General features: G+C 40.7%; 1 protein-coding gene across 1 annotated transcript in view; it reads right to left on the bottom strand.

The window, feature by feature from the left end:
- Positions 1-16,088: 16,088 nt before the first annotated feature.
- Positions 16,089-20,532, bottom strand: part of LOC143284056 (tyrosine-protein kinase Btk-like) — a 50,614-nt gene continuing 46,170 nt past the window's right edge. Inside the window, exon 18 of the mRNA XM_076590665.1 lies at positions 16,089-19,132. Within this exon, the coding sequence (XP_076446780.1) occupies positions 19,046-19,132 (87 nt within the window). The 3' untranslated portion in view covers positions 16,089-19,045. The remainder of the gene's footprint in view (positions 19,133-20,532) is intronic.

Below are 20,532 nucleotides of genomic sequence, written 5' to 3'. Positions count from 1 at the left end.
GCAGAAAATAGTTTTAAAAAAAAAAAAAGTGAGACGAAGTTATCTGGTTATTTCACCAGCACTGAAAATGGGTTAAAAAAAAAAAAAAAAAAAAAATCTATTTATTCATTCTTTCTTCTTCTGCGTTCGTGGGCTGCAACTCCCACGTTCACTCGTATGTTCACGAGTGGGCTTTTACGTGTATGACCGTTTTTACCCCGCCATGTAGGCAGCCATACTCTGTTTTCGGGGGTGTGCATGCTGGGTATGTTCTTGTTTCCATAACCCACCGAACGCTGACAGGGATTGCAGGATCTTTAACGTGCGTATCTGATCTTCTGCTTGCATATACACACGAAGGGGGTTCAGGCACTAGCAGGTCTGCACATATGCTGACCTGGGAGATCATAAAAATCTCCACCCTTCACCCACCAGGCGCCGTCACTGTGATTCGAACCCGGGACCCTCAGATTGACAGTCCAACGCTTTAACCACTCGGCTATTGCGCCCGTCTATTCATTCTTTCAAAAGATTATGTCCTCAATCTGTGTCCGTGGTGGAAAACAAGAAAATGTTATGGATGGGTTTTTGTGACGTTGTCCTTTGGACTGACTTGTGCAACATGGCAAATGCTTACTTATTGTCGTCATTATCTCCAATACTCTGAAAACAAGGTTGAAAGAACTTCTGCTGTCACATTAATGTATTAAAAAAAAAAAAAAGAATTAAAAAAATGAAAGAGAAAAAGAAGAAAAAAAAAGAAGAGATGAATACTGAGCAATTCTGTCATTTAAAAAAGGTGTGAAATTCTCACCTATTCATTACTGACAGACAACCATTTTGATAAGTTCAGGTGGAGTAATCATCATTTCAGCTGAGCCAGAGAGCATGTGAAGATACAAGGACAACACATCCTGCCAGTGGACTGTCGACCAGACATCACGCAACAACTTAGCCTGTTATCCTCCACAAAGACATCACGCAACAACTTAGCCTGTTATCCTCCACAAAGACATCACGCAACAACTTAGCCTGTTATCCTCCACAAAGACATCACGCAACAACTTAGCCTGTTATCCTCCACAAAGACATCACGCAACAACTTAGCCTGTTATCCTCCACAAAGACATCACGCAACAACTTAGCCTGTTATCCTCCACAAAGACATCACGCAACAACTTAGCCTGTTATCCTCCACACAGGCATCGTGCATGGGGAACACTGAACTGACACCTTAGTTTAAAAAGAAACAAAACAAAAACAACAAAAACAAGAACAACCCAACCAATACAACACACAGATATCAATACCAGACAACATGTGAACATGACACACACACACACCAAATAAGACATGATGCAGCAGCCGAGCGGTGAAAGCGATGGACTTAAAATCTGAGGGTCCTGGGCTCAAATCTTGGAAACGGCACCTGGTGGGTAAAGGGTGGAGGTTTTTCAGGTGTCCCAGGTCAACATATGTGCAGACCTGCCAGTGCCTAAACCCCCTCCATGTGTTGATTCATGCAGATCAACTATGCTTGTTAAAGATCCTGTAATCCATGTCGGTGTTCAGTGGGTTATGGAAACAAGAACACACCCAGCATGCACCAACGACAACAAAGTCATCGGCAAGTTGAAGAAGACCCCTACTGCCACTCCCTGAACACACACACACACACACACACACACAAAGAAAACAAAAATCATGCAACAGATTAACATACCACATATCCATTAAATACTTAATGACATCAAATTGAGAACACTTAAAAAAAATATATATATGAAGACATCAACATGCAACACACATGAACATACCACATATCCATTAAATGACATCATATTGAGAACATATTTTCTATTAAAAAATTTTTTTTTAAATCTACACAGACACCAACATGCAACACACATTAACAGATCCATTAAATGACTGAGAACACGTAAAAAAAAAACCCAACAACATCCACACACATGTAAAAATGCAATGGACATTCCACATATTGAATATTAAATGACATCACATTGAGAACACATTTTCTACACTGGCGCTGACATGACACATTCAATAAATGTTCTTTCTTTCTTTCTTTTCTTTCTATTTTTTTTTTTTTTACTGCATGAACATCACAAGAAACAAGACACCACAGTAACATCTATCCCATCTACACCACAGAATTCCTCCAAAACACAGAAAGGTATTTATATATATATATATAGAAATATGACACACTGACACACTTAGCACACAATAACCACCACACACGATGCACTGACACATTTGGCACACAATAACCACCACACACGACGCACTGACACACTTAGCACACAATAACCACCACACATGACACTGACACATTTGGCACACAATAACCACTGCACACGACGCACACAACAAAGCACCAAGCAATGAGATGCCACAATAACATCTATCCCATGTATGCCGTAGAAATCCTCCAGAACACGGAAAGGTATATATATGTAGAAATACGGAAAAATGACGCATTTGGCACACACTCACCACCATGCACGACGCACACAAAATGCACCAAGCTGTACCAGTTGGCTTTAGGTTTGACTCTTGCCTGTTGCCCTTTACCCCTATCCCACTTGACCCCCTCCTCTCTCCCCCCCCTCCCAACATTAAAGGAAGGAATTTTTTTGTTTGTTTGTTTAATGTCCCGTCACACATATCGGTGATTGAAGAACCCAACATTAAAAGAGGCCAAGGAAGAAGAAAGAAAGGAGAAAGCAAAGAAGATTCTGTACATGGTTCAGAGAGACAATATCCAACATGAATTCAACCAAGACTATATTGAGAATATGTAAAAAAAACAAAAAAAAACAAAGAAACAATCCTTTATGCACGGAACCAGCACGACGTCCAGCATGCACCAAACCAACACGATATCCAATGCACGATGAACAGCTGACAAACAAGATGGCCCAGTGCACACTAAAAATCTGACAGACAAAATACCTAATACACAAACAACTGACACCATCACAGCACAGTGCACATGAACACTGGTGCACACAACACACACAATATCCAACATCCATGTGCACCAGACACCAAACAGATGATATGAATGACGCCGCCTGCAAATACATTCAACCCTGAAACTAAAACCATTTCCAGATTAAAATGAGGTTTGCCCAAACCTTACACGGAAACGGATCACCAAATAAAAATGGTGAAATGTTCTGAGAAAGAGAGTAAAATGTAAGTATACATAATAGCCAATAGTATGAGTTCAATGTACATGTACATATATCAGGTAAATTTCGTCGTGCAAAAATGGTTAAACCAAAAATGTTCACATCTGATATGCCAGAAAGTTAAAATTATATACTGTAATCAAAGGTGGTGGGTTTTTATTTTATTTATTTATTTTTTACATATGTTTCTTAATGTCTAGAAAACACAGATCTTCACTATAAAAAAAAGTTCACTTAAGTATAATAGCTATATACAAATCACATCAATAAAAATCAAGTGTCCAACTTAACTGTGGATGCATACAACCAGATGCAGATGTTGGTACCATTATCAACTCACATAGAAAAAAAAAAGGAATTAAAATATTATATACTGTACAATAATATCATGTATTAAAATCTGGTCATTATGCTTATTTCACATCACGCTGAAGTTTTCCCTCCATTTTCTAAAATTACAGAATAGTATTCATCCATTTTAAAAGCAAACATGAAGCACTGAAAAAAAAGAAGAAGAAAAGTTGCCTGCCTGATTGTAGGTGTGTGTGAATGCTGGATAGTGTAAGACCAGGGAATTTTCAGGGAAAGTGGCTCCTTTGATCAAACTGATTTCAGTGTCCCACACAGTTTTTTTCCCTCGCTGGACCAGAATCATCTTATGTACATGGTTAGGACTCCAGGTTTTCAAAATGTCCTTTCAGTTGTTTTGTTAGCCTGAAACCTTGTATCTGTTTAAAAAAAAAAATCCACAGACACAGAGAAAGTCAATAAACTGTTTGCATGTAGAGAAACACTGTTTTGCTGTGTATGTGTATAGTTTGGTGCCAGTGTGTGCCTGTCTGTATACACTTTCAGAAAACAGAGGAGAACGTGGGGGTGGTGCAGGGGATGTGTGGGGGAGGAGGTAGTGGGTATGGTCCTAAACCATTTTTACACAATCCTGCAAAATAAATTAACTCCAAATCTGTTTCAACCAAATCACTGAATAAGAGGAAATAATATTATTCACACTATTCACTTCTTAAAACCTGTGTACGATTATTTCAATGTGATCATTTTGACATTCTGAAGAGAAACTGTGGTATTTACTGCTATTTAATCACGGACAATATTGACAACCACTTACTGACTGCAAATACATTATGGGACATTATGGAATGGGAACAGTGGAAGCTTTCTGTCATCTGTACATGATTTTGAAGAGCTCATTGGTATGTCTGATGGACACACATGTGCATGTCCACATGCATACGTACACACACATGCACAATATTTCATGGTTTTGAAGAGTGTGTAGTAGTACATGCCTACACACACACACACACACAAACACACACACACTGAGAAGAATGATTTCTATCTAGATAATTTTGAAAAGCTCACTATCACTGCTGTTGGACACACACATACAATCAATTGGTGCACTGCACTGCATGCAGCTGAACATGGCACACTGCCATCTCTATGCGACAGGACGTTTCTCTTTCGGAAGACTAGAAGGAATGAAGCACTGAATCATTTGCTCAAAGGAATCTTGAAGAAAAAAACAACAAAAAACACCAAAAAAAACCAAACAAAAACTTGAGAAGAAAATCATTCAGTTACATGCACAGAAAATGCTAGCATAGAAGCTGCTTCTGACTTTTCCCCACACAGATGTGTGGACATTTTTGGTTGCAGTTTACATCATGTTTACAGAAACATGCCCTTGGTGGCTGGTCTGAAGTTCCTGAACCAATTTGCCAAGATCTTTTCTGCAGAGAAAAACGGACAATCCTACCAAGACACAAACATAAACAGTACAACAGTGGTGGACATGAAAGTATCATTCAACAGTTGAATGAGTACACTTGTGGTAAAATGTAAAAAGACATGAAAACAAGGGAATCACAATTCCAAACACTTGAAACCAGATGATATAAAGATGCACATGTATGCATAGCGGCATAAGGACATGTCCACATAGTCTAAACTTTAATTATGCTTTTTTAAAAATTTTTTAAATCAGATGTAAACCAAAAAGATGTCATTATTTCTTCAGAAACATCAATGTGCATAAACATAATTATGCATGCACACATGCAAGCACACAGAAAGCATGGTAAGAATGAACAAGACAAGGAAGGACTAGGTTGTTGTAAACAAGATTTTCAGCCCACAGCCATATGTTTCTGTTGATCTGTTCTCAAACTTCACTAAGGGACCAACAATAAATGCCTCCTGTAGCTCGGCGGTTTGCGTGTTAGAAGGTGATGGTGACTGATGGTCCATGGTTTGACCTCTTGCCACCCAATTTTCTTGAACCTGGTGCTCAGGGACAAACTGGGGAAAAAACAGCTTGGTTCAAAATTTCATTTTTCTTTTTTTTTTTTTTGCTGCTCCATCATCTGCACCATTTCAGTGGCATTACTCCCATGCCGCTCATTTAGATTCCCCCATACACAGCCACACCCAGGTTCGTCCGTCGCAGTTCCAGCGTCGGCAGTCCACAGGGAACCATCGATGTTAGGTTGCCAGGAGGCCACACACCAGAGGAGACCCTGCACTGCTGCTGAGTCACTTTGGTGGTGTTCAGTGGTGCCTGTTCTGTTTTAACGTACTTAGGACACCACCTACTAAGCCCCCTACTAACGACAATAATGGCTTAGTCGCGGAGCCAGACTGAGTGAGCGTCCCTCCCAGAGTGGAGACCGCCACCACGTCCCTCAAACAACAGCCCCCCATGAATCTGCCGACACAAATTTCATTTTTCTTTGTTTGTGGCCACACTGTCCTGTGTGTTCATTTCACTTTTCTGTCAAATCTGGTTCATCTTGCTGATTTAGAAAAGCAAAGAAAGTTGTATGTGTTCATTTTTCTGGACCAGTTTGGGTTTACATTTCTAACTTTGAAAACACCCTTTAAATTTTTTTTAAACTGTAGAGAGTACAATACATGTAATTTTTACATGAACTGACGGTCCCAAATGCCATTACCATCCCACAGAAAACCAGAAGAGGGTTACTGGAAAGTTTGCTGTCTGTATAATTTTGCACCAAAAAACAGGAAAAACAAAAACAAAACACACACACAAACACATGCAGCTAGTATGTCCATTAATACTCTATTCCATGCCTACACTTTGGCTTTTTTGTTGTCAGGAAATGCACCACTAAAACCAATGCACTTCAATTTTGATTTAGCGTGATTAAGATTTAATACTCCTGTAACATACAAAAAATACCACTGCAAACATGTTTACCAGCGTACTAAGCACCAGCTACAAATTATAAATGTTTCTGAAAAAAATATCCAATACTGCTGACAAGAACAATATGTTCCTAAAGAAATGGCTGGAACAGTTTTAGCATCATGGTGAATTCTGTCTGTCTAGCACTTGCATTTGGTGATAACATTCCAAAGTCAAATTCACCAAAGATATCCACAAACCTGGACGGACAGACAACCTGGTCATCCAGGTGACACAGAGTCCATAGTCATTCAGATGACACAGAGTCCATAGTCATCCAGGTGACACAGAGTCCCTAGTCATCCATGACACAGAGTCCCTAGTCATCCAGGTGACACAGAGTCCCTAGTCATCCAGGTGACACAGAGTCCCTAGTCATCCAGATGACATACAGTCCATAGTCATCCAGGTGACACAGAGTCCCTAGTCATCCAGGTGACACACAGTCCCTAGTCATCCAGATGACATACAGTCCATAGTCATCCAGATGACACAGAGTCCATTGTCATCCAGGTGACACAGAGTCCATAGTCATCCATGACACAGAGTCCATAGTCATCCAGGTGACACAGAGTCCATAGTCATCCAGGTGACACAGAGTCCATAGTCATCCAGATGACACAGAGTCCCTAGTCATCCATGACACAGAGTCCATAGTCATCCAGATGACACAGAGTCCATTGTCATCCAGATGACACAGAGTCCATAGTCATCCAGGTGACACAGAGTCCATAGTCATCCAGGTGACAGAGTCCATAGTCATCTAGATGACACAGAGTCCATAGTCATCCAGGTGACACACAGTCCATAGTCATCCAGGTGACACACAGTCCATATGACACAAAGTCCATAGTCATCCAGGTGACACACAGTCCATAGTCATCCAGATGACACACAGTCCACAGTATGACATCAGCCTCCAAAGTGACAACTCGTGAGAAAAAGAAGGAAGATGAAGAAACAAAAGGGAAAAAAAGAGTCGACTGAAATGTAAACTGTCACTGCTATTTCACATAAAAGGTTTGTGAAACCGGAAATGTGTGTGAAATGAACAAGTTAGCAGATAATTGGCAGGGGAAGGTGGTGGTGTTGGGGTCTGCATTGTTAGAACTCAACTGCAGAAAGTGAAGGAACTATCAAGTCTGATATATCTGAACATGTAACCGTTCCACAAACGCCTTCGGGTGAACTGCTCAAAAGATGCGGTAAAACTTCTCTCCTCATGTAAGTTTCTTCGGTAAAAAATCTCTTTGGTGGTTTTCCAGCTGGTGGGCCCCACCCCTCTCCTCCTCACCCACCTTCACCCCTCTCCCCCACACCCATGCCAAGTCACAATCACTATGGGGAAACAGGCTGGATAAAAAAGAAAAAGAAAGAAGAAATGAATGAAAAATAAAACACAGGCTGTGGTCAGCGTATAGTGTGAATCTCAGTGCCAGACTTCACCGTGCGTCCATGTGACACTCTATCAGTACCAGACTGAAAACACTTTTTCCACGTGGAGTGGTGGCCCAATGGTAACACATCCACCCAGGAAGCGAGGGAATCTGTAACTGTGGGATCGAATCCCACACTCGCCACTATTTCCCCCCCCCCCCCTCCACTGGACCTTCACTGGTGGTCTGGACGCTAGTCATTTGGTTGGGACAATAAACTGAGGAACTATGTGTAGCATGCACTTAGCAGAACAAAAGGGTTGTCCCTGGCAAAATCCTTGAGAAAAAAAATAAACTTTGATGGGAAAACAAATACATTTGCAGGTGAGAAGTGAGGAAAAAAACAAACAAAAAAAAGAAAAAAACACAAAAAACTGGCACTGCAATATAACATGGGAGAACAGCCAAAATTTCACACAAAGAAATTTGTTGTGTCAAAAGTAATACAATTCTGGGCTGGAAGAGAAAAAACAACATTCATAGTCAGCATGTAATCATGTAACTACCTTGACCGTTATACCGATGTCATGAAGGACAAAATTCAACACAACCACAACAAATATATGGATTCCTTTATTCACACTGCTTAAAAGCTAAGCTCTCTCTCTCTTTTTACTGCAACCTCTCTCTCTTTACTGCAATCAGTAGATAAGTGTGTGACATAAAAATTTAAAAAAATGTTTGAAATCACTTTGAACAAAATTTGTTCTACTCCTTAAACCAAGGTAAACCAAACAATACAGCACACACACACACACACACACACACACACACACCCACGCACACACACACACTCAATTTCATGATTTAAAAAAACCACAACCACCGTTAAGTCAGGAACAATTGTACGATCTGAATCAACACCATGATCAGAACATTCAATCGTTGCCTGCTTTTCTGCTTCGTATCAAGCAGCCACAGTAACACAGAATTATGACAGAGCGTAAGTGACAAGACTTCCCTTTTGTACAAGACATTTTCAAAGCTGCACCACCAACAGCTTCGGACTGTGTGGGTGCAGAGGGGGTGTAAGTTTCTTTCGGTCTGAGGACTCTGCTGGAACGCTATGTCTGCCCCATCAGTCACCACACAGGTGACATCTGTCTCTGAACAACCAGAGGTTAAAGTCTTGCAGTCCTTTACAGCCATCGGGGCAGTGAGTTCAAATCCACCTTGTTCAGGGTTCAGTATAGGAAGGTGGGGCTCAATCCTCTTCTTCCGCTGAACAACCATCAGGCAAACAAACTACATCAGGGTCATCATGCATTCAAAATAAAATGCTTGAACATTTTTTTTTTTTTTTTAAAGACTTTTTGTACAGAGTACAACCATGATCAATCTCATTCACCCACACCCAGATTATGCCCATTTCTACGTCTGTTTAACACAGCATTTTCAATCACAAGCACAGAAAAAAGAGGTGGGAGATGGGAAGGGAGGAGAGGGCGTGATATGGTGATGATGTCTGCAGTATGATGGTGATACATGGTGACACTGTCTGCGGTATGATGGTGATATAGACAAGGTTACACTGTCTGCAGTATGATGGTGATACAGACATGGTGACACTGTCTGCAGTATGATGGTGATACAGACATTGTGACAATGTCTGCAGTATGATGGTGATATAGACAAGGTTACACTGTCTGCAGTATGATGGTGATACAGACATGGTGACACTGTCTGCAGTATGATGGTGATACAGACATTGTGACAATGTCTGCAGTATGATGGTGATACACACATGGTAACAATGTCTGCAGTATGATGGTGATACATGGTGACACTGTCTGCAGTATGATGGTGATGCATGGTGACACGGTCTACAGTATGATGGTGATACAGACATGGTGACACGGTCTGCAGTATGATGGTGATACATGGTGACACTGTCTGCAGTATGATGGTGATACAGACATGGTGACACTGTCTGCAGTATGATGGTGATACAGACATGGTGACACTGTCTGCAGTATGATGGTGATAAGACATGGTGACACTGTCTGCAGTATGATAGTGATACATGGTGACACTGTCTGCGGTATGATGGTGATACAGACAAGGTTACACTGTCTGCAGTATAATAGTGATACATGGTGTCACTGTTTGCAGTATGATGGCGATACAAACAAGGTTACACTGTCTGCAGTATGATGGTGATACATGGTGACACTGTTTGCAGTATGATGGTGATACAGACATGGTGACACTGTCTGCAGTATGATGGTCAGACAGACATGGTGACACTGTCTGCAGTATGATGGTGATACAGACAAGGTTACACTGTCTGCAGTATGATGGTGATACATGGTGTCACTGTCTGCAGTATGATGGTGATACAGACATGGCAACACTGTTTGCAGTATGATGGTGATACAGACATGGCGACACTGTCTGCAGTATGATAGTGATACAAACATGGTGACAATGTCTGCGGTATGATGGTGATTTACGGCGACAACGTCTGCAGTATGATGGTGATACAGACATGGTGACACTGTCTGCAGTATGATGGTGATACAGACATGGTGACACTGTCTGCAGTATGATGGTGATACAGACATGGTGACACTGTCTGCAGTATGGTGATACAGACATGGTGACACTGTCTGCGGTATGATGGTGATACAGACATGGTGACACTGTCTTCAGTATGATGGTCAGACAGACATGGTGACACTGTCTGCAGTATGACGGTGATACAGACATGGTGACACTGTCTGCAGTATGATGGTGATACAGACATGGTGACACTGTCTGCAGTATGATGGTGATACAGACATGGTGACACTGTCTGCAGCATGATGGTGATACATGGTGACACTGTCTGCACCTTGTTCCGACTAACCCACTGCGGTTGCTACACTGTGCTGTGGTACAGAGATCTTTGACCAATGCACATCATAACCCACTCCTTGTTTTAGTTCACGCATCTCCTTATCTCCTACATTAACTCTTTCGATTACGAATGGCGAAAGAGACGACGTTAACAGCGTTTCACCCCAATTACCATCATCAAAATATTGCAAGTGGAAGGCTCTTATACTGAAGACGTGAATGTTGACAAAGGATACCACAATTCTGACGATGGAAACTAAAGGTTGGGTCATTCAGACACCCACTGGACATCCGAGGGGTCTGTGTAGAGAAGAAGAGAGGACTGGCCGTACTGAGTGAGTTAAGGTATATGCACATTACTTTATCAGATGGACAACGGAACTTGGTTGGACATTTGTGGCCCGTCTCATTTCATTTACCGTTACACATCACTCCAGACAGGTCTTTGTTGTATGAGCGACAGTCTGCATACTGTCTACCCCACCATCAGCTCTCTCTCTCAGTCACCAACACCACGTCAATTCCAAGTCATGTGACCCTGGCAACAGGTCAAGGCCGCACCAACGATATAATGGGGTGGAGGCAGCAAAAACCAAGATCACAACCCTCAACAATTTGACCTTCAGGACGTCGGCCTGTACATCGTTTAAATCCACCCTTGTGGCAGTGAAACAGACCACTGACATTTTCTATGGCGGAAAAGACAGTTTAGTAGCACTTGAAAACATCTTCATATTCTGCCCACAGCAAGCAACACCTTTTCCTTATGCAGCAAACTATACAGTGACATCAGACTCTTTATGTTTTAGACCCTACAGAAAACAGACACCAGTTCACGGCCTGTGCTGGGTGACAATCTGTTGGACCACATGTCTCTCACTGGGTCATTCACTCCTCCGCACTCCCTGGTTCTGGAGGTAGGATAAGGCAAACAAACAAACAAAAAAAGAAAAAAAAGAGAAAACAATGAAACAAACAAAAAGACAACCAGTATAAATAAAATCATGGCACTGAGAAAGACAAAAGGGGACTCCCTCCAGGATTCACAATCGACTAGCAGGTCAGACACAAGATTCCCCACAAAAGGAGCTGTTCTAAACTACACACACATGTTCCCACTTTGACAACACATGCACTGTTCATCAATGTGATCACATTACAACACCGAGTATTACACATATAAGGACAGGATGCACCGACAGGCGAACAAAGCCACATATGTGCAGGCTGTGAGCAAACTGAAAGAAAGCGACAAGTCAAATCATATGTATCGTTCAGTCAGCGACAATGGTCATTATCAGACCTCCAAGGGTTAAAGATGTAAGTTGACCAGAGTGTACCATCCATTCTACTGACATGTGAGTAACTATAAACATGCTACAGCTGACAGCGAAGACTGGGAAAAAACAAATCCACACAAGTATATCAACTCAGCATGCATGCACATGATGCACAACGCACACAAACTGAGGCATGGGAGCGTACGACCTGGGCCAGAACCGAGTCAGCACAACCACCAATGGCCCTGCCAGTGTAGTGCATGCCCCACACACCACAACCCAATCACAATCATTTCTGTTGCTTTACACCACTCACAACTCTAAATGCTACATGTTGGAAAGAAAGACGGTGAAAGGTCTGTCTGAATGTCCATTTTCATTCAGTTTGATTCTTGTATTTCTGCAAAGACAGGAAAAACATTTGTGGAGACCCAGACTATGACACACAACCAACAGACCTGGAGGAATCTGGTGAACAGTTCTGTGCGGCGCCCCAATGACTCTTCACAGAGTTGTGAGAGAAGAAGGGAACAGCAAAAAAATCCACCTTATTTAGGTGACCTTATCTGATCTGTCCCGGCAATGTCCGGATGTTTGTAGCTCATTCAGTCTCATCATGCAGGAAACACTGCAGAGCTGAGGGTAAGGCAAGCAACACCCTGTAAAGTCACTGCTACCAAGTGTCCTTCACAGACCTGCACACTGTGATCACAGGCACCTTTCTAATGTCTGCTGCTGCACAAGATGTATCAAAATGGGGGGAAAAAGAGAGAAGTATTTGCTGTATCAAAATGGATACCTTGTTCTATTTGTTCTTTACACAAGATGTATCAAAACAGTGGAAAAAAGAGAGAAGTATTTGCTGTATCAAAATGGATACCCTGTTCTATTTGTTCTTTACACAAGGAGGCAGTGGCGGATGGGGGGGGGGGGGGGGGATAATTGATTCAAATTCCAAGGATGACAATCATCAAGTGAGTGAGTGACAGCAGGATGAACTGATCACACATTTGATGTCCATCTGCTCCAAGTTTTTGTACAACTTACTTAAAAAAACCCAAAAAACTGACATCATTTCAAGCCCCCCTCCCTTCCTCCCCCCCACACCCCAAAAAAAGTTACAAAGGGTTAGAAATTGCTGTTTAAGATGCTGTATTTTTCTTTCCTATTTTGAAGATACAAAAAGTTAACATGTGGTTAGAAATGGCTGTTACTGACACAGTTTAATTCATTGTTTTTTCTTTCCAATTTCAAAGATAAAATGAAACATATCAGATAAACCACAATAACTCATTGTCAGTACTGCGCATGACACAAGTAGTCAAAATGACAAATCAAATCAAATCTAACATGTGGACCACACCTTGGATCTAATCAGCTTAAAGCCAGTCACACAGACAAACAAGTGGTCAAATATTGCAGACTACAACAGGCAGCATTAACACAAATCTTACATTCAACAAAAACGTTCACCAACAGATCAATATGAATCACAAAATTGTCAGTTATGATACACAATTTAAAATCAATTCATTCTTTAAAAAACAACCAATTTAATGTTTCGAAAAATATCCGTCGAAAACCCAACAACACGAAGACATAAATTCAGTGAAAGAGACGACCACAACATGTTCCATTCAAAATGAGCAATTGCCACATCAGCATCAGTGTACATGGCCGATTCATGGAATACTTACTGATGTATTCTCTAGCACTATTCCAATGGTCATTATGCATCCTGTCATTGTGATAAGAAATAAGCATTTAAATACAAAGCAGAAAAGAGCTAAGAAGTAGAGCAGTGAAATGGACAAGCACAGTAATAGAAATGTGTGACATTTAAAATTTCAAATGCATTCGATTAGTGTGTGTGTGTGTGTGTGTGATTCTTTTTCTCTTTCTCTCTCTTGTGTGTGTGTGTGTGTGTGTGTGTGTGTGTGTGTCTCTTGTGTGTGTGTGTGTGTGTGTGTGTGTGTGTGTGTGTGTGTGTGTGTGTGTGTGTGAGATTCTTTTTCTCTTTCTCTCTCTCTCTTGTTTAATCATTTTTGAAGCTAATGTCAAGTAATGCCCAAGTGTCCTGATGCCCCTCACCCACATTGCTCCTCTCCAACCTTGTGTGGAAATCAGGCAAAAACAACCAGTCTTACTCCTTAACTGGCGTCAGTGTAACAAAAAAAAAAAAATAAAAAAAAAATAACCACCCCAAAACAACAACAATATACCCCAAAGGTAATGGGAGTGATGATGGTGTGCAGCAGGGAGGGGGTGGCAGTGTGTGGAGTGCAAGCTGAATTCTGTAATAGTTTTGCAGGCAGCATGTTTTTACCTGCCCAGTTTTACCTGATTTTACCTGACTTTTCCTCACTGGCTGCTATTTAACCAGCCTGTAAAGCTTTCATTTCTCTACCCTTGCCTGAAGAAGCTGTTTTTTACAGCAAAAATTTGATGCTTTTTAAGAATACAAGTTTTAAAGACATGCAGAGACTACTGTTGTTGATATTATATATATAATCTACACATTCCATTTCTTGTTATTATCAAGGTGTCAATGCAGTTTCTTTTCTCCCTCCTGAATAAAGACGTAACCTGCGCATTTCTTATCTTCTTGAAACGATCCTGAGCAATACCTTGGTTTGTTAATCCCGTTTCTTCCGCAGTCCCCCCCACCCCCTCACCCTCAAGTCAAAGACCAACATGGAAGTGTGTTCTTTGAATACTGAGGAAGATCACTGGAATCCTGACTTGTCCAAATGAAAGTGTTACAATAAAGTACTGTCTGTCTCGTGACATCGTCCACACAATCCTGGTTACTCTATTCCAAATCTAACCATTTAGCAACGTTTTGTTCTCTGTATTTGGAAATTACTTTACGCTGGTTCTAACCATCTAGCATATTTTTTCTGTACACGATGTTAATTTGTAATGGTTCTCACCATTTAGCACTTTCTTTTTGTTTTGTCTTTAGCTTGATGTTGTATTTGTATTTCTTTTTATCACAACAGATTTCTCTGTGTGAAATTCGGGCTGCTCTCCCCAGGGAGAGCGCGTCGCTACACTACAATGCCACCCATTTTTTTGCATTTTTTCCCTGCGTGCAGTTTTAGTTGTTTTTCCTGTTGAAGTGGATTTTTCTACAGAATTTTGCCAGGAACAACCCCTTTGTTGCCGTGGGTACTTTTACGTGCGCTAAGTGCATGCTGCACATGGGACCTCGGTTTATCGTCTCATCCGAATGACTAGCATCCAGACCACCACTCAAGGTCTAGTGGAGGGGGAGAAAATGTTGGCAGCTGAGCCGTGATTCGAACCAGTGCGCTCAGATTCTCTCGCTTCCTAGGCGGACGCGTTACCTCTAGGCCCTCACTCCACATGTTTATACTGGTTCTAACCATTAATTTTAGACATTTTTTTTTGGTTTTGTACTTGATGTTTAATTTATACTGGTTCTCACCATTTAGCCTTTTTTTCTGTACTTGAAGTTTACTTTACACTGGTTTTCACCATTTAGTTGTTTTTTTTTCTGTACTTGATCTTTATATTGGTTCTCAACATTCGGCCACATTTTTTCTCTCTCTATATTTGATGATTATACTGGTTCTTGCCATTTAGCCACATTTCCCCCCTGTATTTGATTTTCATAGGACTGATAATGCCTCCTGCCTATACATGTCTGATATTGTCTGCACATGTCACAACTGATGTCAAAACAATGGCAGTACCTCGTTTCATGTCCATGTACCTGGATATTTTTCTGCATGCCTAATAATATTTATTCATATATTTTATGCCATTGTAAACTGCTTGTTTAAAATATTTATTCATATATTTTATGCCATTGTAAACTGCTTGTTTAAAATATCTGGACATTCTTTATGCCACTATTACTTACTCATTAATTAATAATATCATCAATCTTATGTAATATCATCTCATTAATCAGCAATATGTTTCCTTTTATCAAATATCTATTTTTTTCTATCTATATGAAAACACTTTGTAGAAGCAAAGAACACAAATGTGTTGTTGACCCTTTCTATTATATAATTTATCAAGTTCTTCATACCATTGACTTGGCAAATGCGATATATGTGTGTCGCTTGCTATTAAAAAAAAAAAAAAAAAAAAAAGAAAAAGAAAAAAAAGAAGTTAAGATTACACGCCAATAAATCATCATACCCAAAACCTTCATTATTCTGTGAGGTTTGTGTGTGTGTGTGTGTTGTTGTTTGTTGTGTTTTTTTGCACATAGACCCTAACACTGCCTGTGAGTGAGTGCCACACTGAGGGGTGTGAGTGGCACACTGAGGGGTGTGAGTGCCACACTGAGGGGTGTGAGTGGCACACACTGAGGGGTGTGAGTGGCACACTGAGGGGAGTGGCACAGTGAGGGGTGTACCTCAACGACGGAAGGAAGGGAAGCAGCTGAGAGAAGGAAGGAAGCAAGCAGAGACAGGAGTGGTGTGACGTGATGTGCACACAGCAGCGCACCATCTGGCTCAGCTCAGCAGTGACCAGAACATGGCACAACCCTGAAAACAGCTGCTCCCCCGCACCCCTCCCACACCCCCTTCCCTCTGGTAATGGTCGTCATTTTGATTCCCCACCCCTCACTCCCTTCCTCCGAGTGTTTTCATGATGGTGCACGTTGTAGTGCAGTTTCCAGTGGATTCACGGAAAAAAATCATTTTTCTTTGCCACATTAAACCTGTACAAGTCACATTACACCTGTACAAATCTTGCAAAGTTGTTTTTTCAGCAAATAAAACAAAGCACAAAGTCAAAACAAAATAGAATTAAAAAAAAAAGTTGTTTTTTTGTTTTAAATACTAAACTTTACAGCACAATTAAGATTGTCTGACAAAATAAAAGAAAACCAACATAAAAAACTACAAATTACTTTTTTTTTTTTAACATACTTTTTTCAAATTATGTACAAAAAATACTCCCAGATTAATCTTGTCTTTGCTAAAAAAAATGTAAATATCTAAAAACATAATATTTGATTTTCTCTTCTAAAAACCTGAAGTATGTATATATATAAACACAAGTCTAAACCACAACACACATGCATGGACGCACCACACACACACCCCCTATCTTCATCACCCCCACCATCTTTAGTCCTAGATATGACACAGGGAGAACCACAACAACTACCTTACATCACACACAGCTGCTTGGTTCATCCAGCTTCTCTGGTCTGTATGTCCTACCTACAGGTAGACGCCATCTCTGAGAGAACTACGAAGAGATCATGACAGACAGCAGCACACTGTGCTGACAACGTGAAAGATATGCATTATGTTGATGACACAAACTCACTCCCATGAGACAACCGACAGCTCTGGCCTGCACAACACTTCTGATCATTGGGACTCGCACAACGAAACAAACAGCAAATCTGGGTTACATGAACACGCTGATATACACACACCCCCACTCTCTGTCCTTGTTGGCAGATTCTCTCAGACCATCTCCATTTCTGTCGTTCTGTGAAATGATCCAAGAGCAATGAAGTGATGAACATCTTCAGTCAGTACAAACTTCTGGCACACAGAAGTTATACACACAAGAAGTGGTGGGGATGGGGGAGGGGGGGAGACACACTGACAAATGATGTGTGAGAAGTCAGTTCTGACACATACTCTTGCTGTTTTTGCTCCACATCTCATTATCAAAATGGATACGATAAAAAATTTTTTTTTTTTTTTAAATGAGGGAAAAAACACACACAAAAAAAACCCTGAAAAAAAGCAACTGCAGAAACAATCTTCAGTGCAAAAATTCACAACTCATACAGAAAGTAAGTTCACAGTGAAAACCCTGCCTGGATCTTTCTTTCCTTGGCACAGACATTGAACACCTTCACCCAGCCAGTCATCGCACAATGGAAGCATGTCCAGCATGCAGGTGGAGAAGTCACATTTCTGGGACAGTGGTGCTGATGGCCAGGTATCCAGGCCAGGTGAGAAACCGCAAAAAAAAAACCCAAAACATGACGACTGATAACCTTAAAGTCATGTTTCTGGGACAGTGGTGCTGATGGCCAGGTATCCAGGCCAGGTAGGAAACGGCAAAAAAAAAAAGAAAAAAAGATGACTGATAACCTTAAAGTTGTGTTTCTGGGACAGTGACTTTGATGATCAGGTACCAAACCCAGGTGGGTATCAGAGAATACGAGGAGAGATCATGTACGACACTGTTTATCAGAGGAGAGATCATGTACGACACTGTTTATCAGAGGAGAGAGCAGCATTCTAAAAGGAAAGCTGAAACATGCTCCACTCCAACAGCAGGCAGATTATGGCTGACTCGCGTCAGTCAAAAACCTGGTAACTGATATCCTTAAAACCGTTTAGCAGCTCAAAAAAAAAAAAAAAAAAATCTTTAAAAAGAAAAGTGAAAGGAGACGCTGTGGAGGCTAAAACTGACAAACACTGTGACACTTCGTGGTGAATGAATCAAGGTGGGTAAGTTCCTGATGAAAACACAGGAAAAAAAAACCCCTAAAAAACCAACAACAACAAAAAAAACAAAAAAACAATTAAAACCACTGCCTGAAGCACTGGAGATCGCTGGTTGATTTCAAAACTGTAAGAAAAAATATGTTAAAAAAAAGAAGAAAAAACAGTACATAAGTTATATGTATATTATATATATATATCTACATAAATGTATGTATCTATGTATGTGTATGAGTGTGAGTATGAGTGTATATGTGTGTGTGCATGTGTGTGCGCGCGCGCGTGTGTGTGTGTGTGTGGTAAAAAATTCAATGGGGTCTCGAGAGAATACAAGGAGAGATCACATACAACACTGTTTATCATAGGACAGAGCTGCATGCTAAAAAGAAAAGCCGAGACATGCTCCACTCCTGGCAGGCAGCAGGCAAGATAACAGCTGACACACATCAGCGGAGCTTGTTGACATGAAACCACTGCTCTCCTGACCCACAAACCATCACCAGCTGCCCACAGGACCACGTGTTGCTTGCTTCCTGCCCTGAACACCAGGCGTTACTGGGTTTGCTGACTGTGATGTGCACACGCAGAGTTAGGTCCCTTCTCATTCCACGTTGGGGTAGTCTCCCTCTCGGTTCAGTTCTGACAGCTGTCTGATCAGCTCTGAAAAGCTGGGCCTCATGTCTGGATCCTGTGAGCGAGAGAGAGCAAGACAGGAAAACATGCCTTCTTAATTCTCCCCGCACAATTCATTCAACATATCCAATCAACTCTGCCGTTCTAAACTGTGTCACAGTGCAAGTCCTACTACTTGCTTCCCTTGATTTTAGGATTTTGAGAGCATGTTTGTGAACCTGGTATGCAGTGGTGCGTGATGAGAAGAAAGAGTGTGGAAATAACCAGAATAGCTGATTTCTGACTGGTTCTTGGAAATGGAGATTCATTAAGTTATCAGAAAAAAGGTCAAAGTAGACATTAAATCGTGGAATGTGTATGGTGAGAACACTTTGAAGTGGGATGATACACGAACCGTTTGCAATTACAGGCTGTTCGCAATTCAGCCTACCTACCCTAGATGTTAGCTGAAACGAAAGTCCTAGTGAGCAAAAAGTATGGGTTTGATCACAAGTTATCATAACTGTTTAATAGATCAAATCAAACCAAATCAAATCCTGCTGTTTTGAGCCCAGCTGACCACAAAGGAGCCATGTCAGGGCTGGATACCCATTAGTTCTTAAAACCAGTCAAAACAGAACACAAGACAATATTAAAATGTTGATCAAAACAACATTAAAAGAACCAATTCACTCGTGTCTCAATTAATCAACAAAATCAAGTAAAAAAAAAAAAAAAAAAGCAAAAAAAAAAGCAAAAAAAAAAAAAAAGCATAAAAAGATCACATCACTAATGTAGCAATATAAAAGCACCATCTACTATAATTCATTCAAGAATCAACTGGACAATTCTATAAAAATTATCAACTATTTTCAGAAAGTTTGATGAATAATAAATGAACTAGAAAAACCTTGAACCAACATTTCTACCAAAATATGTTACGAAACAAAGAAGGGATTATTAAGAGCTTCAAAGCTTGCCTTGTCCCTATGGACCCTACTACTATAAATAATAAAATTAATAAATAAACATATACAAAAACGTGTGTGTGTGTGTGTGTGTGTGTGTGTGTATCAGTGTGCGTAATAAAGTAATGTAATATGCATGATCTTTGAATCTGTTTTTTTGCTTTTGTGCATTATTTTTTCTTCTTCTTTTTGTAAGTTATTGCATGTGTGTGTGTGTGTGTGTGTGTGTGTTTTGAGCTCCCTTTAAGGGAGGAAAGCCCTGAACAAGTATCCATAATTATCATTATATTCACAAATAAATAAATAAATAAATAAATAAAAGAAGGGGGGGAAAAAAAGAGCAGCCACCACTGCCTTGTCGCAGCAGTGCATCATGACCTGATAAATGATGTTTAATAATATAAACAAATAAATAAATAAATAAATAAATGAAGGAAGGAAAAAAAAAAAGCAATTCAGCCACCCCTTACCTTGTCCCAGCAGTGGATCATGACCTGATAGACGATGT

The sequence above is a fragment of the Babylonia areolata genome, chromosome 7 (genome assembly GCF_041734735.1).
Source record: "Babylonia areolata isolate BAREFJ2019XMU chromosome 7, ASM4173473v1, whole genome shotgun sequence".
NCBI classification, from domain to species: Eukaryota; Metazoa; Mollusca; class Gastropoda; order Neogastropoda; family Buccinidae; genus Babylonia; species Babylonia areolata.
This window is presented reverse-complemented; position numbering and strand designations above follow the sequence as displayed.